Source organism: Martes martes, assembly GCF_963455335.1.
Source record: "Martes martes genome assembly, chromosome: 5".
Taxonomy (NCBI): domain Eukaryota; kingdom Metazoa; phylum Chordata; class Mammalia; order Carnivora; family Mustelidae; genus Martes; species Martes martes.
Window position 1 is genome coordinate 165,288,983 of NC_137892.1, and position 25,451 is coordinate 165,314,433.

General features: G+C 67.1%; 1 protein-coding gene across 1 annotated transcript; it reads left to right on the top strand.

Annotated features, from left to right (window-relative positions):
- Positions 1-12,079: 12,079 nt before the first annotated feature.
- Positions 12,080-21,819, top strand: TPPP (tubulin polymerization promoting protein). Its single transcript, XM_080804433.1, has 3 exons — positions 12,080-12,399; positions 20,358-20,511; positions 20,655-21,819. Exons 1-3 carry the CDS (start codon positions 12,083-12,085, stop codon positions 20,847-20,849), a joined length of 666 nt encoding a protein of 221 aa, XP_080660559.1. The 5' UTR covers positions 12,080-12,082; the 3' UTR covers positions 20,850-21,819.
- Positions 21,820-25,451: the final 3,632 nt, after the last annotated feature.

Here is a 25,451-nt window from a genome sequence, read left to right on the forward strand (position 1 = left end):
CTGCTCGGCACCGCGCGACCCCACCCAGGCGCGGGCCGCACGTTCCCGCTGCCCCCCAGCCCCAGGGCGTGGCCCACGGCGCGCCCCGACCTGAGCGCGGTCGGGGAGGTCCCGCCCCGCCCCCCGGCCGAGAGTCCCCGCGGAGGCGCCAGCGCCCGCAGCCCCACCCGCAGGCCGGTCCACGCGCGCGCCGCGGGCCGCGGGAGGGAGGGCCGGCTCCGGGCTCCCGGGAGGGGCAGGGGCGGCCACCCCCGGCCCCCCGCCCCCGCCCCCAGCCCGCCTCCCCCCGGGGTTCCCACGCCCCTGCGCCGCGCGGGCCTTGTAAGGCAGAGGCGGCGCGCGAACCGGCCTCCGCGCGCTCCCCGGGGCGGGAGGGGCGGGGCGGGGCGGGGCGGGGCGGGGCGGGAGCCCGAGGGGCCGGGGCGGGCCAATGAGCGCGCGGGGCGGGCCGGGCTGGGGGCGGGCCGATGGGCGCGCGGGGCGGGGCGGCGGGGGCGGTGGGGGCGCGGGCACACGCCGGACACCCGGTCGCGCGCGGCCGAGTCGCGAGGCGCCCGCTGCAGTGGCCGCGTCTCCGAGGTAAGGGTCCGCAGGGCTCGGTCCGGGGCGCCGGACGCAGGACCCCCCCCCCCCCGGCCGCCGCCCCGCCGCGCCTGCCACCTGCGCCCGCCGCGCGCCCTCCCGGCTGCGGCCCCCGCGCGTCCGTGCGACCCGGGCCCTGGGCTTCCCGGCGGTGCGCGTGCGCCCGGGGCTGCGGCGGGGGCGTGGGTCCGGGGCGCGGAGGGCGCGGGCGGCGGCGCGGCGGGCGCAGGTGCCGCGGCCTCCCCCGGCGTCCGGCTCGCGCGGCGAAGACGCCCCTCGCAGCCCCTTCCCCCCGCCGCCGCCCGCGCCCTCCGCGCCCGGCTTCGGGGACCGCGTCGGCCGCTGCCCAGGCCCGGGGTCTGCCGGCCGCGACAGGGCGGGGACTCGGGGCTGAGAGGCGGGAGGGGCCACCGTCCTGCGGCGCGAGCTGGGGAGACCCGGGCCCGTCGTTGGGTCGGCGCCCGCGTCCGCGGGGTCCGCGGGGTCCGCGCCGCAGGTGAGCGCGTCGGGCCTGCGCTGCGCAAACGCGGACGCTTCGCGGAGGGGCTCCCGGCGCGGGCACGACCGACCGAGGCCTCCGCGGCGCTGGGCAGCGGGGCCGGCCTCCGGGGCAGGCGGAGAAGCCCTTGATCCTGCGGCTTCACCGACGCAACGTAGCCCCGAAATGGGGGGGCGCAGGGAAATCCGTGCCCCCCACCCCGGTCGTGCGCATTTTGACAGGCGCGTTGCGTCTGCGCCGTCGGACACCTTTCTGGGCCCGCTGGCCCTGCCGTCGCTCACGGGCTCGTTCACCTGGCGGGGGCCGGACCCAGCTCGAGGTCACACTGTGCAGCCTCCCCGCGCGCCCCTCGGCCAGGCTCTCAGGGCGGACCCCCGGCGGGGCGGCGGGGCGGGGGGGGGGGCTGCACCAGCCAGGCCAGCGCCGGCTCCTGGGAGGTGATTGGTAAAGGCTGACCGAATCCCGAGAGCGGGGACCACAGGGTGTGGGTTGATGGGGTGGGGGGAGCTTGGAACGGCCGGAAGCGGGGTGGGGCCGGGCGGTGAGCAGCCTTGACGGGGGGGGGGGGCGTTAAACTGGATCCCATGACCCCCGCTCTGGTACCAGCCGCTGCTCCCATCACATGGTCCAAATCACACGGCTCCCTGGGGGGTGACGGGTGGGGGGCAGGGCTGCTGCCGAATTTCCTGGGCGTGTCTGCAGAAAGCCGAGGGTCTGGGCGCGCTCCTGGGGAAAGGCCCTGTGGCTCTGGTGATGGCCAGGGGCCTGCGTGACTCGGGTACCACTGCGTGGCGGGGCTCTGCGTGGCCGGAGAACGGAGCGACGGACATCAGGGGAAGGGGCGCTGGCCTGTTCTCATCCTCCTGGATGCCGCGAACGTGCAGTAAATAACGTGTGGCTGTCTACAAGGTTATAATTCTCAGGGTGGATAATGGGCAAATCACGGGAGAGTTTCTTCAGAAATTGAAATCATTCGTCACTGCTGAGGTGTAAGAGAAGGCTTTTAGCAGCCAGACTGTCCTCGGGGCAGCGGAGCGCTGCGGGCAGGAGAGGCTGAGAATTAAAAGCTTCCTCTGGGAGAGGCAGTGCCGCCTGGGAGCCAGGCCTATTTATAGCCGGTGATGTGGCCAGGGAGGCAGGAGGAGCATGCGGGAGGTGCCATCTGGGGATCTTGGGGCCGTGGGGCAAGGGGCCCTGCTGCACCTTGAAGCGTCAGGTCCTCCTTGGCCCGGCCTGGCGCCCCGGTCTGGCGCTGAGTGGGTCTGGCACTGAGTGCCGCGTCCACCGTCCACCGGAGCCACCTACCCGGGGGCCGGCAGAATGGGGAAGGGCAGCTCCCCATGGGAGCCGGGCTGCTGTCTCCAGGACTCACCCGACCCAAGCTGGTCTGGTTGCAGGTGCCCATTGCCCCCCGAGCGAGGGGCCCTACGGCGGCTCCTGTGGGTTGGAAGTTGCCGTCCGAACAGGAGCCTCTTCCCCGGAGAGTGGAGGGCCTTCCACAGAGTGTGAAAAGTGACAGGCTCTGACTCGCCTTCCCTGCCCTCGCCCAGAGCCTGCGCCTGTCCTCCCAGGAGCACTCTCCTGCCACCGACTTTCTCTTTTTTTAAATTAGGTTTATGGCGAGGAAAGACAAGTTTTTAGCTTTTTTCAAGCCTAGACATTAAAACCACTTGGAGCCGTTTCCTCTCCTCCTCCTGCTCCTGCGCTGCGGCACTCTCACGTGTCCCCGTCTGTCCCCAGCTCTCTCTGCATGTCCCCAGCATGTTTCTGTACATTCCCACATGTCCCCCATGTGTCTCTTGTATGTCCCCAGCATGTCCCGTCATGTCTCCCATGTGTCCCTGGCATGTCCATAGTGGGTCCCCATGTGTCCTCGTGTGTCCCCAGCATGTCCCTATCATGTGCCCAGTATGTCCTATGTGTCTGTGCATGTCCCCAGCGTGTCCCCAGCGTGCCTGTGTCTCTGATTTTTTTGGCATAAGTGCAGTGCTCCCTGCAGGCTCTGAGTGACTTCCTGCCCTGGGCCACGTTTCCCCAGACCCCGTCCTGTCACACCCACGTGACTGCATGGCTGCCGAGCACCTGGCAGGTGTCAGGGGAGCAGACGCTGCCTCCGCTTGGGAAACCGTCTGCAGCGGGGAGGCCACACAGCCTCCAGCGCCCTCCGATGACCCCGCGGCGGCCTCATGCGCCCCACTGTCCCGTCTGCATCTGGGACGGGTCAGTCGGGCGGGCAGGTTGTGGGGCGTGGGGTGTGGGTGTGGCCCCTGAGTCGGTATGACCGTGGGCACCCCTCCAGGCTGACCCTATGGCCCTGGATCCGAGCTGTCTGTGCAAAGCCCGTTCACGCCCACTTCTCGGTCCAGGTGTACATGCTGCTGACTGTGTGTGCTTCGAGGCTCACACTGACCCTCAACCCCGCTATAGGCATTTAATGCCGGACAACGGACTGTCCCCAAACCAGGGGGCTAAGACAGGGACCATGTTCGCTTTGCCTCCAGATCTGCCACCCTGCAGGACTTGGCGTGGACGGTGGCCTCCGTTCCCCGATGGTGGCTGGGGGTCTGCTGGCCGGGCAGGACCACCAGTGCCAGGCTGCCTGTCTCTGTGTGGGATCTTTCCAGAAGGTTCACCTGCCCCAAGAGAGAAGCAGGAAAGCCAAATCTCCATCGTGTGGCTGTGTGCTGTGGGGCTGGCAGCTAGGGACGTGCCCCTGGCTCGAGGCGGGGAGCTCGGGGGTGGGAGATGATTTCTTGGTGCTTCTGAGACCAGCTGTGCCGTCCCTGCTTCTGACCCTGTGCCTCTCGGCCTTGGGTGTTGCTGCGGCCCGCAGGCCCCTGTGGTTGGTGCCCACTGGTCCCTGGCTGGCCAGCTCTTCCCAGGACTTTCCCTCCTTGGCAGCACCCCCGCGGGAAGGGCCTGTCCGGGGCCTGGCCCGTTTCTTTTCCTTACTGAGCTGGGGGGTCCTTCACAGTTTCGGGAGACAGGCCCGCGCTGGCTACGCCTGGCCGGCCTCCGCTGCGGCCTCCGCTCCGGCCCCGCGTTATTTCTCCCCCTCCGTGATGTTTGCGGATGAGCGCAGTTCTTGGTCTCAAGCTGGTGGCGTTCGCAAGCCTCTCTGCTAAGGGCAGGGACCTCCGAGTGGCCCCTGACGGACCTTCCCACGCCCCGAGGCCACCCAATGCCCTGGCGCGTGGTCTCCGAGCGCGTCAGCCCTTCCTTCACGCCCCTCACTGACCCGGCGCCAGCCTGGGGTCCCGCTCGGCCACCTGGTCCGGCCCGTGTGCGCAGGCCCCGTCCCGTCGGCGAGTCCCCGCCCCGCCCCGGAGGACGCCGGCCTCATTCCCGGAGCTTTCCCTCCTGTCTCGCCGCCCACGGAGCCGTCTCGTTCTTGTGTCATGATCCCGTGTGTCCCCGGCCCTTTGCCTGGAGGCCCTGGCGGGAGCATCGTGGGATCTTGCATCTGGGTTGAGTGAAAATGGTGGCCGAGCTTAGCGATGGGTTCCGGGCCCCCTTTCGAAGCCGCCGCTCGGATCCTCCGCTCTGCCCCGCCGCAACGTGTCCCGCCACGTCCTGCGCGTCCTTTAGGACCCGGTACTCCTTCGCCGTATTTTAACCGGCTCGTTTCCCAACGCGCTGTACGGCCCGTCTGCGGCCACGTGGAGGGCAGCGGACCCCGTGCGCCCCCCGCGCGTCCCGAAGCCGCGGTGGCCCGGCCTGTCCTGTCCCGGCTCGGGGCGGCCGCTTCCTTTCCTCCTGGCGTTTTCCTGGCGGATGCGGCCCGGCTCCGACCCGAGGGACGCTCTCGGGCGCTCCTCCGACAGCCGTGAGTCCAGCCGCCCGCAGGCGCCCCTTACCGCAGACGCACGCGGCTGCCTCTGGCCGGGGACCTGCGCCGCAAGCCCACGCTGAGGCCTCCGGCCGCCCCGCCTGCACTCACCGAGCCGCTGCGGCGACCCTCGCCCCGTGATAAGCGGGTCCTCCCCGGAGCTGGTCGCCGGCCCGGCTGGACCGTGGAGCGCGGACCCTTCTGCTGGATGAGCGCATCCGTTGGCTAATTTGGCTACTGTTTTGTTCAGGATCTTGAAGAGAAGTTTTTATATCTGCGGCTTTGTGGGTGTGCCTCTGGGTGTGAGCGGACTCCGGGCCCCCAGCCCCTCCGGCCGCGGCGGCCTCACCCCTGCAGGAGGGCTGTGCAGGCTGGCCCTGCCGCGCTGTTAGCCTCCCCTAAACCCACAGGCTTGGGGGCTGCCACCTCCCCCCTCTGCCCAGGGGCCTCCAGCTTGGGGCCGGGATGGGCCTCTCAGCGGGCCGGCGTCCCACGGCCGTTCCCCACTGGGGGCCCAGCCTCCGGGGGCCCTGGGGCAGGCCGCCAGCGCTGGCCCCTCTCCTCCAGGGCGGCTGTCTGCGAGGGCCACTTCTGCTCCGCTGGGCCGCGTGAGGGCCCTGGGGCGGCTGTGACACAGACACGTATCCTGGCTCAGTTCTGGGGCCAGAAGCCTGAGATCCAGGTGGGCAGGGCTATGCTCCGTCCAGGGGGTCCAGGGGAGGGTCCTTCCCTCCTCTTCTGGCCCCCCCGGGCGCAGAGGTCCGTCCCTGGGCCTGTGGCTCAGCCATCACGTGGACTCATGTCTGTCTCTCCTCCTCCAAGAACATGTGTTGCTGGACTCAGGACCCCCCAGGGAGTCCAGACCCCAACTGGAGGTCTCTGGCCTCCTGACCCCTGCAAACAGGGTCACCCTCACAGGCTCTGGGGTGTGGACATGCCTTTCAGGGGCTCACCACTCACCCCACCACGCTTGCCCTCTGCATCAGGAACGTACCTGGCGTCCGGGTCCCACAGGCGCTGGCCGGGTGGCATGCTGGGGGATGGACGGAGGCCTCAGCGGCCAGAAGTGCCCTCCCTCCTGCCAGGTAGTCCCCTGTCTAGTGGTTCAGTCCAAGCACTGAGGCCAGCGTGTGAAGCATGGCCCGTGTCCTCGGTTCTGGCGTGGCCTTGTGCCGGGCGCCCTGTTGTGGGAGCATCGTAGGAGAGCTTTTCGAGGAAGCACAGCCCAGATGGTGAGCCGTGGGAATCGGGTCAGTTCTCATCCGGGTCTGGGCAGTGGTCTGGGGTAGCTCTGGGGACCTCACTGCCGCGAACCGGTGGGCGGTGGGCCCAGCCTGCCGCTCGCTGTCTCTGGCTCTGAGGCCCTCTCTCGGGAGCGGGGTGTGCTGCGGCGCCCCTCCAACCGCGTCTCCCCTGGGGGCTCTCTCTTCGCCCCCACATGCTTCGTTGTCTGGACGTGCACACTCCCTAGTACTGGTGTTCTCGGATCCCCTGGAAAACTTGTTGAGGGAAACGGGGGCTCTGCCTGAGCAGGTCCCCCCCAAACCCCTGACTTGACGGTGGCCAGAGAATGTCCTGCTATCATGGGGAAGGGAAAGGCGGCCCAGGGGCCCTTGTGGCTGGGCGGGTGGGGGTGAAATGCCCTTGCCTCACAGCAGCTCTGGCCTTCCTCAGTTTCCCCTACTGGAAAGGTACCTGCCCCCCAAGGCTGTCTTTTGGAGAGTGCACCTCCGGTCCTGGCCCCCTGTCCCGGTCGCCTGGCCCCTTGTGCTGGTCGTCCTAAGCTGGTCCCCGCCGCCCCAGCTGGACAGCAGCTCCACAGGTCCAAGATGGGGGTCCCCCAGTGACCCCGCTGCAGGACGGCCTCAGATGTTGGGCTCGTGGCGCCCAACTCCTGGTCTCTGGACGGGGAGCAGCAGGGCGTGGGCTTTGCTCCTCAGGGCAGCCACGGCCTGGGGCTCTCGGGGATGCCTGGCTTCGGGGCCTCTGTGGACCAGTGGCCTGAGGCAACGGGCCCTGGGGCCTGCGTATGTCCTGCTCGCACAGCCCCGGTGGGGTCAGCTCCCGCACTGGGGCTGAGAGGGGCCGTGCCGGGGTGTCAGGGCCGCGCTCTGTGCACAGTGGGATTCCTGTCTGTCCCGGGCGGCCGGCGGGGGCGGCCGGCGGGGGCGTGCGGCTCAGAAAGGCTGCTTTGTCGGCCCCGGGAAGGCTCTCACCGCCTGGAACGGCCCTCAGCTGGGACGAGTGGTCATTCACATCGAGTGTCCGAGGCAGCCACGGAGCAGGCAGCCGCCTTAGGAAAGAAAGCGTGCTCAGGTGCCAAAGGGCCGTGTTGTGCCAAGCACGCTCAGAGGTGGGGCCGCGGACGCAGGCGCCGGGACGGGACCAGGCCTCCCGCCGGGTCCGCGGCCCTGCTGGCCTCCATTCCCCTCAGGGCAGCACTGGGGGAGACAGAGCTCGAGACCCCGACGCTGGGGCCCGGGCGCCGGTGGAAGGCGGTGGACCGGGGAGGCGAGCCCCGTGGGACGTTCCGGAGCGCGCGGTCCCCGGAGCCTTGGCGGCCCGCCCGCCGGCATCGCGCACGGCCTGCCGGGGAAGCTTCCAGGAGCAGGGAGGACACACTCCTCCCCTCCAGGTCTCATTCCTTTCCGTCTGTCCACTTTGTTCACGGCCTCGGAGGCAACGCGGGGCATCTGGCGGCGTCCAGTAAGGGGCCTCCAGCAGCCAGAGCCTCCTACGGGCGCCCTCCGCTCCGCCCGTCCCCAGGCGCTCGCCTGTGCCGCTCTGAGGCAGCTTTCTCCGGTCCGCGGGATGGCGCGTGTCCGGGGCCTTCGAGGTTTCTCGCACAGAAACGGGATCTCGGTGAGGACCCTGGGCCTCGGGGTCCCGTCAGCGGGCCCAGTGATAGTCTGGGGCTTCTGCACCCACTGCTTCCCCTGGGCCAGGCCCAGGTGTAAAGATTGGGGCGTCATGGAGGGGATGGACCCCGGGGGCCTGAAGATCAGGGCCCCTGAGCAGGAGCTCAGGGAGAGCCCGAGTGGCTTCCGGAAGCTTCCTTCTGATGCTCCCACCCCCGGGAGTCCTCTCCCCGCGCAGGGCCTGTGGTGTCTGCTGGAGCCGGAGCCTGTTTCTCAACTCAGCTTGCAGCAGACCGCGTCCCACACGGACTCCCGGGCGCCCAGAGGGGTTGGCGCTTTGCCTCGAGTGGAAGAGGTTAACCGTCCAGCTGCCGGGGCGGGGCGGGGGCCGGGTCGCGACCAGGGAGCTTTCGGGGGAGCAGCTCCCACCCAGGCCCACAGGCCTCTGGATTGCCGTGCCCCACGCTGGTCGGGAATTCGCCCGGGAACTGCACAGGTCCCAGGGACACCCCAGCCCAGTGAGCAAACAACGTTTGGCCTCTTTGGGGTTCCTGGTGGAACCCAGGTGCTGTGACCGCAGGGCATTTCCCAAGGACACTGGTTCTTGTCCCTCGCCCACCGTCTCTGCCACCTGGGCTCGTCCTGCCAGCAGACATCACAGGCTGCGTGGCTGTGACGGGGGCAGCGGTGGCCCCTTCAGTGGGTACTGAGTTTCCGGAGGTCTGGAGGTGCAGGCTGGGGGTGGGGCCGGGAATGTGCCCAGGGCCTCCGGGGCCTCAGAGCAGCGCCAGGGGAGGGTGGGCAGGGAGGAGGGGCCGGCATTTCCCCAGAGGGTCCCTGGGAGGCTGGTTGGTACCACTGTACCCACCACCAGAGGTTCCCAGCGAGAAGGGGTCAGAGGAGGGCTCCTGCAGTGCCCAGGGAGGGTGACAGGGCCAGCGCTATGTCGGGGGCAGGGGACGGGGGTCCTGGGTGAGCTCTGTGCCTCCCTGAGGCCTGTCCAGCTTCCCGGACACGTGCATCCTGCGGGCCTCCACCTTGCCCCAGTCTGCTGCCATCCCTGGGCCCCATTCCCAGGGTAAGTGCAGGTTACCTGCAGGGCCCGCTCACACGCACCCCTGACCCGGCTCACACGCACCCCTGGTCCCGCTCACAGGCACCCCTGGCCCCGCTCACACGCACCCCTGGCCCCGCTCACAGGCACACCTGATCTCCGCTCACACACACACCTGGCCCCGCTCACAGAAACACTTGTCGCTGCTCACAGGCACACCTGGTCCCGCTCACACGCACACCTGGCCCCGCTACACACACACCTGGCCCCGCTCACATGCACACCTGGTCCCGCTCACAGGCACACCTGATCTCCGCTCACACGCACACCTGGCCCCGCTCACACGCACACCTGGCCCCGCTCACAGAAACACTTGTCGCTGCTCACAGGCACACCTGGTCCCGCTCACACGCACACCTGGCCCCGCTACACACACACCTGGCCCCACTCACATGCACACCTGATCTCCGCTCACAGGCACACCTCCTGGCCCCGCTCACACGCACACTTGGCCCCGCTCACATGCACACCTGGCCCCGCTCACAGGCACACCTGGTCCCGCTCACACGCACCCCTGGCCCCGCTCACAGGCACACCTGGTCCCGCTCACACGCACACCTGGCCCCGCTCACATGCACACCTGATCTCCGCTCACAGGCACACCTCCTGGCCCCGCTCACACGCACACTTGGCCCCGCTCACATGCACACCTGATCTCCGCTCACAGGCACACCTGGTCCCGCTCACACGCACCCCTGGCCCCGCTCACAGGCACACCTGGTCCCGCTCACACGCACACCTGGCCCCGCTCACATGCACACCTGATCTCCGCTCACAGGCACACCTCCTGGCCCCGCTCACACGCACACTTGGCCCCGCTCACATGCACACCTGATCTCCGCTCACAGGCACACCTGGCCCCGCTCACACGCACACCTGGCCCTGTTGCAGGCATATCACTAACAGGGGTTTCCAATGCTCCTGGTTGGGGCTCTGTGTGCTGATGTCCATGTGGTGGCTGATAGTGGCTTTTCAGGGTCTGTTCTATATAACCTTTTCTGTAAGTTCAGCATCACGTGGTGGTGCAGTCTTAAGGAGCTTGCCAGGGAGAGTCATTCTGAAATGGAACCCAGTTCATTTTGGAAGTAGGGCCCTCGGCATGGGGCCCATGGCTTCTCGGGAGCCTAGACGGCTCCGGAGGGGTTTTGGGCTGGGGAGAACACACGGTGTCTGAGAGACAACCTTTCCTGGCGGGGCATAACCCTGAAGTCTGGTGGGCACGGGGGTCAGGCGTGTTGAGGTCTGTGTGGGGCTGTGGGCAGGGGCGGCCCTCCTCCCAGCCGGCTCTGTAACCCCACCTTGGCAGGGCCTCTCCGAAAATGCAAATCCAGTAACACAGTCCGTCCCCACACCTCGCGCGCGCTCCCTCAGCTCCCTGCTGCTCGCACTGGAGCCACAGTGCGCCGCCCTGGTTTCCTCCCCCTCCTGCCCCCGCTCCCGCTCTTCTGCAGGGCCCCCTTCACCCCCTACCGCTACCCCTGCCCTGCTGCCTGGGACCCCTGAGCCCAGTAGCAGAGGGGGCCCAAGGGAGCTCAGCTGGCCTGTTGCGGGCCTGATGCCGACGATGCTTGGGGCGCTTTCCAGGCGCATCCCTTGGCGTCTATGCACTATGGACCCCAGCTCTGTGCTGACTCCCTCCTCCTTCTCCATCCCCCCAAATTCATACCCATCCCAGGAAAGAGAGAGACTCCAGAAATCCACAGGGAGGGGGTGTTGTGGGCACAGGAGCTCCCGGGGTGTTCTAGAGCTGCTGCACTCACTACACTGAGGGAGAGGGCAGGACGTTCGGACTGCCCAGTCTGCGGCCAGCCGGAATGGTCCCTGGTCACCCCTGGTCACAGCGGATGGGCCTCCACTCCCACTGTGGGTCGATTCGGGTCTCCCGGGCTCCGGGCTGGCGGGGAGGTCCGTGCCTGCAGGGAAGGCCTTCCCGTGGGGACAAGCTGCCGTCCTGGGTTCCGCAGGGCCTCTCTGGACAGCTCCGTATTCCAGCTCGCCTCTGCGGAAGCCCCCGGGTTTTTTAAAAACAAATTTTATCATCATTACCTCGTTTCCGAAATAGCACATGGATTTTTCAAAGGGTAGAAAAGAACACATAGGGTGTGAGCCCTCCCACCTCAGCCCCAAGAAGCTCCTGTTTCCGACAGAGAAATGGTGTCAGCGATAACACTGGAGACGGCTGGGTGTCACCGCCTTTGTCCTGGGTCCCTGGGAGGGCTGGTGCTCCCTGCCCCCACACGGACAGGCACGTGTGCGGGCACGACTCTCCTCCTGGTGGTGCCCCGTCTGCTTTTCTCACCGGTGGTTGAAGCTTTGCTCCTGGAGCAGGGGGACGGCTGGGCCACAGGGGGTCCCGGAGAACGTTCAGCGCGGCGGCTGAGCTGCGTGGGCTTTGCCGAGGGTGGCAGTTTGTGCTAACGCCATCTGCCCGGCCACCCCAGCCCCTGGTGCTGGTCCCGGCTTCTGCTGGGCAAGCCGGTGCTGAGGACTCAGGTTTGGAGCGGCGAGGGACAGGGCGGGGCGGCCCCCGTGAACTGCGGACTTGTGCGTGTGCTTGCCGGCCCCAGCGCTGCTGTCTGTCCCGGAGTCTGCCTGAGCCCGAGGGCTCGTCCCCCCTTGCTGAGCCCCCCGAGGCAGGGACGGCCATCCGCAGCTCTTCTGGGAGTGGTTTCTGGAGACTCACGGACACACTTTTGCGAGGCTTGGGAATCGGGGGCTGCTGGGACAGGAGCCACTGGCTGGGACACGCGGGAGGGGATAGCCTGTGTGGTCCACAGGGATCTGCCCGGCTTTGGGGATCAGAGGCCCCACGAAGGCAGAGACTCACGGGCGGGTCAGGGCAGGCTCCGCTGAGGTCCTGACGGGGGCCTCTTCGGTGGCCTCCCTTGCACGTGCGGTCCCCACCCAGGGGCCCCACTGAGGTGGTGGCGACCGGTTCTGGGTCCCCTTCCCCATCACATGGTGGGTACGCCAGGGAAGGTTCATTGCAGGGAGGGCTCAGTGACACGGTGGCTGGCGGGGGAGCCACGGGAGGGGCCCCGAGCCCCACGGGTGGCTGGGCTTGCACTGCTTGGGGACAGCGCCCCTGGCGGCGCCTCTGCCCCTTATGAGGGCCGCTGCCACATCCCGGTCCCATCCTGACACACGTGGCTGGGCAGAGCGTGGTGACTCGCTTCTCCTCCCCCTCCTCCTCCAGCAACATGGCCGACAGCAAGGCCAAGTCTGCCAAGGCCGCCAACAAGACACCCCCCAAGTCCCCAGGGGACCCCGCAAAGGACAGGGCAGCCAAGCGGCTGTCGCTGGAGTCGGAGGGGGCCGGCGAGGGGGCGGCTGCCGCGGCGCCGGAGCTCAGCGCCCTGGAGGAGGCCTTCCGGCGCTTTGCGGTGCATGGGGACACCAGGGCCACCGGGAAGGAGATGCACGGCAAGAACTGGTCGAAGCTGTGCAAGGACTGCCAGGTCATCGACGGGAAGAACGTGACCGTCACAGACGTGGACATCGTCTTCAGCAAAATCAAGTAAGTGCCGCCCAGGCCTGCGCCCCCTCGCACCCGGCGTGAGGCGGCGCTCGAGCCCCCTTCTCGGGGTGAGAGGCCGGCGTGCCGGGTCGGGGACACTGCCCGGGGGCCGCCGTGCTGGCCGGCGTGGGCTGCTCCGGGGGTGAGTGCGCGGCGGGCTGTGCGGGCACCTCGCGCCCAGGGCTCGGCGCCGCAGACAGAGCGGTCGGTGCGCCCACGTGCCTCCGGCGTGTGGGGACCGTCCTTCGTCCCGGGCGCCGGGGAGCACGTCCGGCATCGCCACTGGGCGCCTTGCGTCCCGCAAACGCCACGACCCGCCCGAGAGGAGGAACAGCGCCCTGGGGGGCTACCTGACGTCTACTGCTTTCTGTCGCCCGTCGATGGAAAACAGCTTTCAGCCTGTTTCTGACCACGGCCATCTCGGTCAGGGTATCGCTGTCAGCTGGGCACCTTCCGCGGGACGCCCCCGTGCCCCCCACCGCCCACTGGTGGCTGGGCCCCTCCGTGCATTCAGCCACGGATGGCTTCCTCCCGCCGTGTCCCCGGTGGCTGTGACTCTGTCACCAGACACCAGTGTGCCTCCATCCCAGGGCAGTGTCCCTGACTTCCCGGGCTGACCCGAGGCCCAGGGGTGCCGCCGTCACCATCAGGCACTGTGGAGCTACACAGGGTGTGGTAGCCCCGCGGGCAACCCCAGAAAGTCACTTGTTAGGACTAGACTTTTCTGGTCCTGGGGAAGAGGCAGGCCCAGTCAGAATGTCCGAGCAGAGTCCCTAAGGACACCACGGCTGTGGGATCCCGGCTTCTAGCGAGCCCTCCACTCCCAAGGCCCATGGTCAGAGAGGAAGGGAAAGGTGGGGCACAGGTAGGAGGGAGGAGGTGAGGCGGGTGCAGGTAGGGGTTAGGAGGTGAGGCGGCTGCAGGTGGGGGTTAGGAGGTGAGGTGGAGGCAGGTGGGGGAGGAGGTGAGGGCGGGTGTAGGTGGGCAGAGGGGAGAGGGGGGGTGACACGGGGGGGGTGGGAGGAGCCGCTCTGTGGTTGCTGTGGGGCCCAAGGTAGAGGCTTCATCACCGGGACCAGGCTGAGGTCCCAGGAGCCCAGGGGAAGGTGTTCGGCCAACCGTGCAGGCCCAGCTGTCCGAGCCCCCCATCTGCTGACGGCTGCTGGGTCCAGGGGGCAGGGCCCACGCAGAGGGCAGGTGGGCTCTCCAGACCTCTGGGGTCCTTCCTCAGCTCCCCGGTCTGTGCAGACTTCGTGCAGAGGCGACGTGGTCCCCAAATCTGGACAGCTCTGCACAGGACGGAGCACTCCCGTGGCTAGGCATTCACGTGGTGTCGTCTGGACCCAAGTGTCCAGTCACTGCCCCCCCGTCCCTGCACACTCACCTGCGGAGGCTGAGGACACAGCCCGTGGAGGAGTGAGTGTGGGCAGATCAGACCCCACGTCTGTCCCCGGCTGGGCACTCAGGTCCCACCGACTCCATGCGTCCTAGGCTCCATGTGGGGTTCAGCAGCCCGTCTCAGCCCTGCTCGCAGACCGGCTTATGCTGTCTCCTTCTTACAGAGGCCCAGCCCGCCTGCACCCCACGCACCGGGAATGTGGGTCCCTAACCTCTTGCCATGCCTTTGGGGCCTCTGCGAGTCCCCACTCAGTGACAGGCCGCCTCTGGAGAGGAAGAGTGGTGTGCTGCTCAGCCGAGTTGTCCTGGACCCCTGGGGTCACCCCCACGGAGCAGGGGCCCCCGGACATGGGAGCAGAGGGGCCAGACCCTGGGAGTCTCTGGTGGGGTGTGGCCTCGTGGTCAAGGACATTCCCGGGACGGGTGGGGGCCTGGTGGGGGCTGCATCCTGTCCTTTCCTGCGTCTCCGAGTAGGGGGCCTCGGGACCTTTGGGGACCAGGGAGCCACATGGAGCCTGCCTCTCCCCACCCCCACCCCGGGCACCGGTCTGGCAGCCTGCAGGGACCAGCTCTCTGTGGCCCCAGCCGAGGACCTCCACGTTGGCTGCCCCTGCGGCCCCGGGCTCGTGACCGAGGGGTCTGTTGGAGGATGTGGAGGTGCTCTAGGCAGCAGGGACCGGGCTGTGGCCGGAGTCCTCGGCCGAGCAGCTCCAGAGGCGTGCCGGGGCGTCTGGTGCGCCGTCCTCGCTAAGGAATGGGGACCGGCTCTGCCGTGTGGTTCCCTGGGGACGGTCCAGGCGGCCCAGCCGGCCTCGGGCGTGTGGTGCCGCCACCAGCCGACCCCAAGGGCCGGCCCAGGGCCTGCGGCTGCGTTGGGCGCGTCGGGGGCCAGAGCGCACTCGGCAGAGCAGGCGGGCCCCGCGCAGCAGCCCGGGGAGGGAAGGGAGAGCGGCCGGATCCCCTGCAGCGTCCGCGGGCAGAGCAGACGGGCTCGCGCTGCAGGCAGGGGAGGCCGCAGGAGCTCCCCGTCCCCTTTCCTGGGCACGTTCTCCAGGCCTTGAGCACTGGCCTTGGGAAACGCTGTGCGTCCCGGAGACACGGGCTGACCCGAGAGCAGAGGAACCCCAGAGCCGTGTCCTCTGGGGAAGGTTCCAGAAGGGCTGGGAAGGAGGCAGGAAGCCGCACGTCCACGGCGGCTCACCTCTCCAGGAAGCCCCAGAGGCTCCCACAGCCTCGGTACCGGCCTGCCTGTCCAGCCGCTGGGGACAGGGGTGGCGACTCTTCCTCCCATCCCCTTTCCCTCCTTCCTCCAGGCCGCCGAGCGCAGGCATTTGCACACGTGTGTGGACATGCACTCAGAGCTCACGCGTGTGTGCACAGACGGCCCGCACACGCACTCTCAGGTGAAACGCAGGCTCCCCTCGGGTGCTGGGAGATGGCTCGTTCCAAGGACAGGTGCTCCGGACAGGCCCCAAGACCCTGTGTGCAGCGGGCACGGGCAGCCCAGCACCGAGGCAGGGGGATGGGGTCCTGGTAGCCCCCGTGGGGCGCCGGCGTCACTCGTGTGAGCACCAGGAAGGGAGCCCATCTGGTTGCTGTCCCCGTCCCGGGTGAGGCTTGGCTCCCGGCTCCTGGGCACGGCGGGCTCCCTTCTGCGCAGCGCGGGGCCGCCTGGGACCCCGGCGTCTCTGCCTCCGCTCCCGGCAGGAGAAGCGGCGCGGTGAGCGGGCCGCGGTGGCCCGAGCCCACAAGCTCAGGACCCGGTCACCCCGAGCTGCGGCGGCCACGGGGGCCCCTCCCAGGGGGCAGGCGCGGGCCCTCGCCCGGATGGGCTTGCCGGTCAGCTCGGAGCCCGCGGCGGGGGGCCCATGCCCTCGTCCGAGGGGGAGATCGCGGGGTCCCGAGGGACGCGCCGGAGGACCCCGGGAGGCCTCGAGGAGCCTGTTAAAAACTGGTTTTGTCTGGCCTCGTGAGGACGGCGGTGTGGGGCGGGGCGGGCGTGTCCTGGGCCGTGGGGTCTCGGCCGCGGTTTTTCCAAGCGGCAGCCACGGCGGAAGGGCCTTCGCCCCACGGGAGCCCCAGACGCGGGCCGGCCAGGCCGGTGGAGGGGCGCCCGCGCTCTGTTTGCGGGCGGTCGCCATGGCGGCGCGGGCGGCGCCGGCCGGGCCCTGCGGGCTCTGTTTGGGGCCGGTCGCCATGGCGGCCCTTGTTTGTTTTGATGTTACCATGTGTTGGGTTTCAGACGAGTTTCTCCGCGGTCCGGACGGAGCACTGTTGTCACTATTGTTCCTGAGACAAAGGCTTCTGCGCCCACCGGGCCGGAGCCGCAGCCGGTCCGTCTGAGATACTAATTAGCCCAGCCTCGGCGTGCACAGCGGGAATGTCCCCCTGACAGACGGGTCCCCGCCACGATGTCCCCTTCCATCCTGCCTGCGTGCTCGCGGCCAGGCACAGGTGGAGAGGCCTGGCCCAAGGGGACAGGGCGTGGTGGGCGTCCCGGCCGCAGCCTCTCCTGGCCACACACACGCCTGTTTGCTGGGCGCTGTGGGTTCACGGAGGGACACGGAGCCGGCGTCTGAACCGCTTAGGGAGAAGCAGACTGGCGTGGGCTCCCTGGGGCATGTCTGCCACCAGCCTGCTCCCTTCTTGCCACACGCCCCATGCCCCTGCCAGGACACGGTGGGAACGGTCTCAGGCAGGGAGCTGGGACAGCAGACCTGAGCCTTACGCCTAGAGCGCAGACGCTGTCCCCCACCATCCAGCACCCTCAGGAGAGGTCCCCCCAGGACAGCACGATGGTGGGGTGGGGGTGCCCACAGGAGGGGTGGGCGAGAGCTGGCAGAGCTGTTGCGCCATGTCTGAGATGATGGCCAGAGACAGAGCTAACCACCCACGCTGGGCCTTTCCTGCCCTGGGCTCCTCCCTACAGGCTAGGGGGCATTCAGGGTCAGCGGGGAGGTCGGAGCAGCCGTGTGGCCCAGTCCTCCTCTGTGGGCCCTCTCGTGGCCCCAGAGACAGTACAGAGCCCCTGCAGTGGGTGGCCTGGCGCATCTGTGGTCGAGGGTCAAGGCCACAGAGAACAGGAATCAGGGAGTTCCTGGCCCCACAGCTCCTCTCCAGGTTGATGAGGGTGCTGGGTCCCAGGGCATGACGGCCTTCTAAGAGGATGACCTTTCCCAAACACCCAGAAATGGCTTCAGTGACCTTGGTGCAGCTGTCCCCTCCGCCCACCGCCCCGTCCCGCCCCTGCCACAGCCAGGATGGCAGTTAGGAGGGGATGGGGTGGGGTGGGGGGAGCTGCCCTCCCAGGGCAAGCCCAGCCCCAGGGACCTGCACGAAGCAAGCACAAAGTTAGGGGGACGCTAGGGTGGCTTTGCCCTACCCGGGGAGAGGGAACGCAGAGTTGGGGCTACAGCTGCCCCTTTAGGCAGTTTCAGGGCCTGCACGTGCCCCTACAGACCCCCAGCATCATGGTCGTCAGCGGCAGGGGGGAGCCCTGGGCCGGAGCGAGGGAACCACTGTGTGCCAGGAGGGTCTGACCGCCATCGGTGGTCCCCCTGGAGCACCCAGCCTGGGAGCCGCTCCAGGCTACCTGCACAGCGAAGCTCCCCCAGCATCCCCCCACCCCTGCTGGGAGCATCCCAGAGGCCCCTTCTTCCCACGGACTTCATCAGGGCCGGAAGTGGATTCCCGCTGGCGTCCAGGCCCGCCAGGCGGCTGTCTGGACAGGTCAGCCAGGGCCCTGGCTTTGCTGCTCAGGGGAGGCAAGGAGAGCCGGCAGCTTTCTCCCAAGCCTGAGCAGCCGGCTGTCCGTGAGGACCCAGCACGCTGGCTGCCACTGGTCAGAGAGGCGCCCCCGGGAGTGCCCTCGGTCCCAGTTTGCAGAGGTGCTGGTGAGGAGGTGGTGGCCCCAAGCTCGGGAGCCTTCCCGGTGGTGGCCCGGGTGGCCAGCACATGCATCTGTCTTTGGAGGACTGCACGGGTCCCCTGCCTGGCTCCCAGATGCCCTTGGTGTTCCTGGGTAACCTCTGGTACTGGCAGGGTCCAGCCCCCTGCCCACCCGGAGTTAGGTCTGGAGGCCTGGGGGACACAGGGCTGGGGAAGCCGAGTGAAACCCCAGCTCACAGGACCTTGTTATGACCAGTGACCCCGCTACTCCTGGGCTGGCTTTCCAGCAGGGTGCTGGCCGGCCGGGCTGGAGCCGGGAGGAGGGGGGTTCATCGTGGGGACACCCTCCGGTTCTGTGAACTCCGGAGAACAGGCTCACTCTGTGTCCAGAGAGCGGTGTAATGTGATCAGTGTCTCTGGGGAAGAGACAGGCATTGTCATTCTAGAACTTGCTGGGGACAGCTCTCTGCAGCAGGGCACTGGGTCCCCTGGGGAGAACTCCCTGATGGGCAGCCCAGTGGGGACACTTGGGGACACCCAGCCCAGCCAGGTGGAGCGGGCAAGGCCTGCACGTCCACCAGCTCTGAATGTGGCCTCTGACGGGAGCCCCCACGAGCCATGCCCCCGCCCCCGGCCCCAGTGACTCACACTGGTGGTGCCTGGTGCCGCGGGGCCCAGAGAGGGCTGCGTGCTCCGGCGTCCAGGCCCCCACATGCGACCCGGGCAGGGCGTGAATAGGAGACGGGAGTGCCTTGGATGGCTCAGGACAAACAAACGGCCTCGGCCAGGGCACGCGGGGTTCTCTGTGCGGGACAGCAGCTCTGGGGACCGTGCGGCCCGGGCCGGTTTGCTCAGAGGCTGACTGCTCCGGGAGCAGAACCCACCGCCCGCTGCTGGACTTGAGGAAGCCCCGTGTCCACCAGGGCCCCAGACCCTGCTGTGTCACAGCCGGGGCCGTGCCCTTCCTGTGGGCCACCAGTCAGCACATCCCGTGTCGTGGGCCCGCGAGCCCCCGTGCATGCCGTCGGACCCCCGGCTATGTAGTTCGCCCGGGTCCCCAGGTGGCTTCTCCCACATAAGGCCCAGGTGTGGGGCGTGGGGGCCGGGACTGCAGAACCCCAGCAGCGGTGTCCGAGCACCTGGTGGCCCGCAGCCTCTCGCTGTCACTGCTTTGGTCCTGGCGGCCGGCCGGCAGGCGTGCGGGGGGCCTCACGGCGGCTCTCCCCGGCGGCCGGCTCTCCCCGGCGGCTCTCCCCGGTGGCCGGCTCACGGCGGGGCTCGCCGCTGGCATCTTCCGCACAAAGTGGCCCAGCATTTGCTCGGATTTCGTACTGGGCTTTTCTGCTGCTGAGACTGAAGGGGTGTCCTTTTCTGGCGTGTGTGTACATGTTTCCCCTCGTCTGTGGCTGGCCTTGAAACGAAATTTTGATGAATTCCAATGCCTTTTTTCTTTTATGGACAGTTTTGGTGGTATTTCTCAGAAACATCTGCCTCCCCCAAGATCAGAGTTGTTCTCTGAGGTACTCAGGGAAGCGTAGTTTAGGATCTAGGATGAACCCAGGGCTAGCAGCTGCGAGGCACCGCTCAGAGCTGGGTGGCCAGCTGTCGTCCCCCACCGGACGGTCTTTGCTCCTCTGTGGGAACCCCCGTGTGGCTGTGTCCCTGCGGCTCTCAGTCCCTCGGCCTGCCCTTGGCTGTTCTGGGCCCTCTGCTCGTGGACTTCTGCAGAGCCGCCTGCCGGGTGCTACGGGGCCGTCCCACCCAGCACCCTGCTGACAGGGTGTCAGGGAAGACAGGGTGGACAGGGTGTCCGTGGGGAGCTGCCTGCACGGGACCTCTCTGAATGGGTCAGCGTGGGAGAGCCAGTCGGAGTGGCAAAAATGGTTTTTAGCTAAAACTATACAAAACGCGGAGGCAGTTCAGAAGCCTTGTGGGATCTTGTGAATGGCCCACTGCGGGGGACCGACACGGCTGCACCTGCCCCCAGCCGCACTTTGTGCCCCTCAGGTGGGCGGCCCTGGCCTGGCCCCGAGCGGCTTCCAGGCAGGGGCGGCGGGGGTCCTGCGAGTCAGGGCCAGGCCCTGGGCCCACGTTGCTGGGTGTCCTGGGGAGGCGGCCCCCCCACCCTGTCCCTGTGATGGTCTTGGGACGTCGGGCTGGGGCGGCCCCAGGCAGGACCCGGCCCCTGCTATGGTTCAGGTGCAAAGCGTGTTGTGCCCTGACTGTCGCTCCCGCTCCGAGTGGACGCCACACACGCCCCATTTGAGAACCAGACGACAGCTCTGTTTTGATGTCCAGTTCATAAAGGATGTGGCTCCTTTAAGCTTTTTTCCAAGACAATTTATATTTGGTGCTGTTGCCCATGGCGACCGACTGTTGGGCATAAACAGTGCACAACAGGGAGGGGGAGGGGCAAATTCTGTATTTTTACGTTGCACACGATTTCTGCTGTGGGAGAGAGGCGGGGGTTCCCCGAGGTCAGTGGGGCCCTGGATGGGGGTACCCCGAGGTCACCGGGCCCCTGGATGGGGGAGGGGTCTCCCGATGTCACGGGGTCCCCAGGCAGGGGCAGGGGTTCCCCGAGGTCAGCAGGTCCCCGGGGCGCTGCCGGGCAGGGCTGTGCACCGCGGAGGGGAGCGGTCCCGGCCAGCCCCGAGTGCTCTCTCCCTCAGAGGGAAGTCCTGCCGGACCATCACGTTCGAGCAGTTCAAGGAGGCGCTGGAAGAGCTCTCCCGGAAGAGATTCAAAGACAAGAGCAGCGAGGAGGCTGTCCGCGAGGTGCACAGGCTCATCGAGGGCAAGTCCCCTGTCATCTCAGGGGTGACGGTGAGCATGGCTGGCAGGGACTCCCTGGGGGAGCACGGCCCTCAGGGTGTGGGGTCTGTGGGGTCGGGGGCGGGCCGATGCAGTGGCCCATGGCCTCAGCCGCCGGGGCTCACCTGGGCGTGCCCCACTCTCCCCCTTTGCAGAAAGCCATCTCGTCACCCACCGTATCTCGGCTCACAGACACGACCAAGTTCACGGGCTCCCACAAGGAGCGCTTCGACCCGTCGGGCCGGGGCAAGGGCAAGGCCGGCCGTGTGGACCTGGTGGACGAGTCAGGCTACGTGTCGGGCTACAAGCACGCGGGCACCTACGACCAGAAGGTGCAGGGGGGCAAGTAGCCAGCCCGGGAGCGGCCGCTCCTGCCGAGGCCGTCACCACCTCACACTTCATTACATTCCTGTGCTCCCTAGTCAGAACTCAGGAGTCTGGGGCCCGGGTGGCTGTGGGGTGACACCCAGGCCTCCCCCTGCCTGGGGGCCGGCGCGCTTCTCTCTGACCCCCAGGTGGGGCCCCTGAACTCACTGGCCTTTTGTAACTCACCTGCCTCGTCCAGTGCTGGCCATCGACACGTGGCCTTGTCCAGTGTCTCCCGGGAACAGACCACACCGGCCACCCGGCTTACAGGCCAAAGAGCCACTGTCCAGGTGCCGGTGGGCCACGGGGGTGAGTGGGACAGACCCTGTCAGAGGTGGTGCCGACGGCCTGGCCTGCAGACCTCCCAGGAGCGTCGAGGGTGGCAAGAGCTAACTCACTAACCGCACGGAGAACGAAGTGAACCCAGAACAGGACCGTGCGGGCGTGGGGAGGCGGGACACGTGCTTGTATGTGCACACACACGCGCCTGCAAACGCGCACGCACGTGCTTGCACACCCACGTCGCGTAACCAGAGGCTGGTGGGCAAGGGGGGGAAGGTGAGCCGGCGGGAGGCTCCTCGGTGGACCAAAGGAGCGGTTTGAAGTGTGAAGCCCGGGGATGTCAAGATGCAAACTGCGGCCAGGCGACGCGCTCACTGTGCTTTTCTAAGAAGAAATAAGAAACACGTTGATTCCCGGCACAGCAGAGAAGACCGGGAGTGCCCTGTAGCTGCCCCTTTCTCTCCTGCCGCCCGCGTCTCCGCGTCGGGAGCCGCTGCTGGCTGAGGCTTCCCGCACAGGCGCTCCGCTGGCAGCGGCGGGCGTCTTCGGCCCGGGGCCCTGCCCCGCACTTGGTTCCCCCAGGGCTGCGGGTCCGTGTGGCTGCTCCCTCTTCGCTAGCACCCGGCACCAGCTTCGGGGCCTCCGGCTCCACGGTGAGTTCTCCCTAGCCTCTCCAACCCCTGCGAGGGCAGAAAACCACTCAACAGCCAGGCCACGGGAAGGCCCGGGGGCCCACAGTGTTCGCGGAAATTTGGTTTCTCCGTGAAGCTGCTCGAGCGCAGAGGACTGGGCCTCCCGTCATGGTGGCCCCCACAGGGACGTGTCCCTTTGCATAAGTGCAGCCAAGCCCGCGAGTGACTGGCGGGGCTGTGCGGCCCTGGCACGGGTCCTGGGAAAGGCCGCAGCAGACTGAGGGAGGGGCTTCCGGAGCCCACCTGCCCCGCCGCCGTCACGTGCCCGGGGCAGCCAGCTGAGAAGACCAGCACCGTGGCGGCACAGGCACGACGGCCACTGCCGGAGCTGGGGACGGTGCCCGCGCTCCCCTCTAGCACGGCCCTCCTGCACCAGGCTCCTCACGCGTGGGCCTCCCCCAGACCCCTGGCAGGGCCTCAGCCCAGGGTTGGCCTCGCCGGCAGCTTCCCTCTGGGGATCGGGGACTTGGCGGCGCGTTAAAGCGGGCTCTGAGTCACTTGTAAAACCCATCGCGCCACTGTCCACTCTCTGCCCCGGGGATCCCGAGCTGCCTGGCAAGGCCTCCACGCCATGGCGGGAAGGCAGGAAAGCAGGACGGCATGCGTGCCGGGGGAGGGAGGAGCAGGCAGGACACGGGACCCCCAGCCTGCGCCCACCCCCGTCCTCTCCCAGGCTGGACCCTTTTGAGCACCCAGAGGCGAGGAGAGCGTGGGAAATGCATCTGAAGGCAACTGTGAACGTAACACGGGTTTCTCCACAGCGAGCGTATCACAAACCAGAAAGCTCTGTGTCCAGAGCCGAAGTGGTTTTCCTTTGTGGTTGTGGAGCAGCCCCCCCTCCGGACCCCGTGAGGCACCGTGCTGGGAGCACCAAGCACCGGGGCAGGGGGCGGCTCCTCCTGCCCATCAGCAGCCGGGTCCCCACTGTCACAGCTGGTGACACGGCACAGACGCGGGAATCCAGCAAGACCTTGGCCCCCTCAGTGTGCACACCCGGCGGAGAGCCAAGGGAGGGGGTCCCTGTGCCGCTGCGTGTAGAGGGAGTGGCTGTCCCCCCGGCCCCTCTTGGGCCCCCTTGCCCCCAGGAGACCGTCTCCGGGAGTCTCCTATCCCGGAGTCGGGTCTCCAGACAGGACACCCCGGGAGACTGTGGTTTAAACAAAAGAAACCACAGAGCTGTCCCTGGGGACGCTGCCACAGTGCCCGCCCCCCAGCGGGAGGCCCCATTTATACCACAAACCAGTGCCGCGGCCTAGGGGAGCCCAGCGGCCTGATGGGAAACCAGTGGCTCACTTCCGACGAACGTTCCCCAGTGCGTTCCTGACTGTTCCAACAGCACCTTCCCTTTGGGCTTGAGGGAGAACCAAGTGCACACAGCTGCCCCCCCGCCCCGGCACCGTGGCCCGGCTGGCCACACAGGTGCTGGGGTCTCGCCAGCCCCCCCGCCCGCCCCGACCCCGAGGCTCAGGCAGCACCCTCCCCCAGGCACGGCCCCCCGCCCCGTGTCAGGCAGGAGGGAGAGGTGGCAAAGACTCTGTCCTGAGGCTTCAGTAGTTACCATTCCGTCGGCTCGAAAGCACCCATTCCGTCCGTCCCTGCACTGCGTGGCCCTGGTACACAGAACCCCTGCTTGGGCCACACTGCACACACGCACACACGCATGCGCCCCCGTCGGGGTCTGAGTAGCGAGAACACACAGGCAGGGTGTGTGTCTTTGCCGCATGTTTTTATGCTTCTACTAACCACGGCTCCCTAAAAACCCCGCGTCCATCTGTGAAGAAAGGACAGCCCAGAGCAGGACACACGGCACGTTCTGTCCGGGACCGGGCGGCGTCTGAGTGTCGGAGGCTCATCACGCCGAGGACTGGCTCATGGCTATTGAACGTGCTAGGGCAGGCGACCAGGCAGCGGTCAGTAACACAGTTAGCTTGGCCAAAATGAACTTCAAATCACGTACGTTGGGAATGTTGTAGCAAAAGGTATATATTTATACTGGAGTATTTTGACACCTCTAACATCCTCAGTCCTGAGCTTGAGGCAGATGAAATCTTATCAGATGCGAGAAGCCAGGGGACAGGGACGCAGAGAAGGTGCGCTGCCCCCGCACCCGGTCTGTGCTGCTCTGCCTGCACGTCCCACGGTCGGAGCTCAGCACAGGCCACAGGTGCCGCTCTGACTGCTCGGGGGACAGGGACTGTAGCAATGGCAGAGGCTGGTGCCCCCTTCCCAGCCCCTGGACTCCCCCTGGGCTCAGGCACGGTGTGTGGCTGCTTCTGTGCCGCCCCAGGCGGTGGGGAGGAAACCCAGCATCTTCACCATCTGGCCCTTTATGGGGAAAGCATGTGCTGGCCCTGCCCTGGGGACCCAGCCAGCTCCCCTGTCCTGCAGCCCCCGCCACACGGGACCCCCCATCGTCACCTGTCCCATGCAGGCCAGGTTGACAATTCAGCTGTACTGTGAAGTTTCCAATAGGATAGAATGTCCTTAAAACACTGACCCTGATTAGCCCCCCCACCACTGATTTACTACTGAACACTTGGCAGAACTGGGCGGTTCAGGGTGTGGCCCTTGTCCACAGGCGTGTGAAGTGCGTGGCCCCAGGCAGGGCCGGGCAGTGGTCACCCTGACCTTTGAGATGCTTTCTCTCTCCCTTAGACTCTTGAAAAACCAAATCAAGCCAAACAACAAAGGAAACCCGCACAACTTAAACTTGAAAGGGATCGTATACTACTAGTTTGTACGAAGTTTTTTTCAGGAAAGGGAAATGAATTTATATATATATGCACTATATTTTTACACTGTTTTGTTACCATTAGGGAGTTCTAAGTGTGTCACTTTATCAGCGCAATGGTAAGTAGTGTCCCTGTCGTGGGTGTCCTGAGTCAGAAAGGCACGTCCGTGCGCATCTAAGAGCCGCACTCACCAGGAATGTCTATGGCATCGGGGTGGCCCTCCTCTCCCTCCCCAGAGCGAGGCACGGTGTCACCTGTCAGAGCTGCTGTCAACGCCTGGCTTGTAAACCTTTAGTGAAACAGCTCATGTCTGTCTGCATATTTCTCCTCCTGTGTTCGCTGCTGTTAACATTGTGTGTCCAATCGGTAAAGTGATGAATAAAGGTGTTGAAATGTGGATCTTTGTTGCCCTCAGGCGCACTCTTGGCCGGCAGTCACACCTGGGTACTGACACTTAACACAGAGGGCCCTGGGAGGGGCCGCAGCACCGAGCAGGTGCGGTCTGACCCCGCACCACCGGGGGGGCGCGGACCCCCGGGGGCAGGGCACAGGCACCACCCACGACCGCGGCCGCCCTGGGGCCAGGAATGAGGTCCTCAGATCAGGGGAGCGGTTTTCAAAACATGAAGATAAAGGCTTTCTAAGACCACAACACAGGGACTCCCACCGGCAGACGTTAGCAGCGATTCTAGGTGCAGAAGGAGCACGAGCCCAGATGGAACGTCTGTGGGAGGAGCGCGAAGAATAAGCAGTAAATACAAGTGAACAGTGTAAGGAAGTGCTCGCTGTGGGAATAAAGCTTCACTCCGACACTGGACAAGCGTCCCACGTAGACCAGAGGGGGTGTCCCGGGAGGGCAGCGGTCCTGACCAGACGGGCG